At 33.2% G+C, this 1,124-nt stretch overlaps 1 protein-coding gene across 1 annotated transcript; it reads right to left on the reverse strand.

Annotated features, from left to right (window-relative positions):
* Positions 1–20: 20 nt before the first annotated feature.
* On the reverse strand, positions 21–434 carry LOC136795672 (transcriptional repressor CTCF-like; the record flags this gene model as incomplete). Its single annotated transcript, XM_067046996.1, has 1 exon — positions 21–434. A coding segment is annotated over exon 1 (414 nt), but the record flags the coding sequence as incomplete, so codon positions are not given.
* Positions 435–1,124: the final 690 nt, after the last annotated feature.

Here is a 1,124-nt window from a genome sequence, read left to right on the forward strand (position 1 = left end):
ATATGACTTTTCATACTTACAAATTGGACTGATTTATAATCACAGTAAGGGCACTGATAGGGCTTCTCACCTGTGTGGCGGGCCATAATATGTTTTTTCATGCTTATAGACTGAACTGATTTATAATCACAGTAAGGACATTGACATGGCTTCTCACTTATGTGACTGGACATTACATGTTTTTCCAGATTTTTAGATTCTACTGATTTATAATCACAGTGAGGACATTGATAGGGCTTCTCACTTGTGTGACGGTCCATTACATGTTTTTCCAGATTTTTAGATCTTACTGATTTATAATCACAGTAAGGACATTGATGGGGTTTCTCACCTGTGTGACGGGCCATAATATGACTTTTCCTTGCTTCAGAAGTAACAGATTTATAATCACAGTGAGGACACTGATGGGGCTTTTCTCCTGTGTGACGGGCCATTATATGTCTTTTTGGGATTCATTTATGTAGTAATTAAAGTATCCTTTTACAAAAATGGATGATCACATCCCATTTTCAAGGATCCAATTGATTCACTTCATTCTATTGGTCATATTAGTAAGACTTCCATATTCTATTTATCCATATTAGTTTTTTCTATTTTTAAGTTTTTAATTAAACAGTACTTAAGTGTGATAATAAGATTTTTAGACTTTCAAGTGTACAGAAATATTTCCTCCAAATATATGATCCAAAACTAAAGGAAGTTGTATTAATTGGACCTCAAATAATGAAACATCTAGATGTTTCCTGTTTTCAAGAAAGATTAAACAAAAATTAATTTGTAGTTTAAAGTGTTTTGTAAAAGTATTCAAATGATTTCGAGGCAAAAGAGAGATGAAATCTACATAAATATTGTAGATGAACTCTTGCAACCTACTGAAATATTAGTTAAAATGGCTTTAAAAGTGTTTTAATTTATTTATACATCAACTGGACAGGGATCTACAGTTGTGATAATAGATCACACCACTTTGGAACTGAGTTTCCTGTAGATAAGAAACCTAGGCAACTCATCATTGATTTTAAGCCTGTAAGCCCCAGAATGAGCTCTATCAGGATAAAAGGGGAATTCTTTAACTGCACATTTTTCAGCTGCCATGCTCCAACTGAAACATCATATGAGCAAAC

Source organism: Halyomorpha halys, unplaced genomic scaffold (assembly GCF_000696795.3).
Source record: "Halyomorpha halys isolate HHAL.00 unplaced genomic scaffold, Hhal_1.1 Scaffold3676.1, whole genome shotgun sequence".
NCBI lineage: Eukaryota > Metazoa > Arthropoda > Insecta > Hemiptera > Pentatomidae > Halyomorpha > Halyomorpha halys.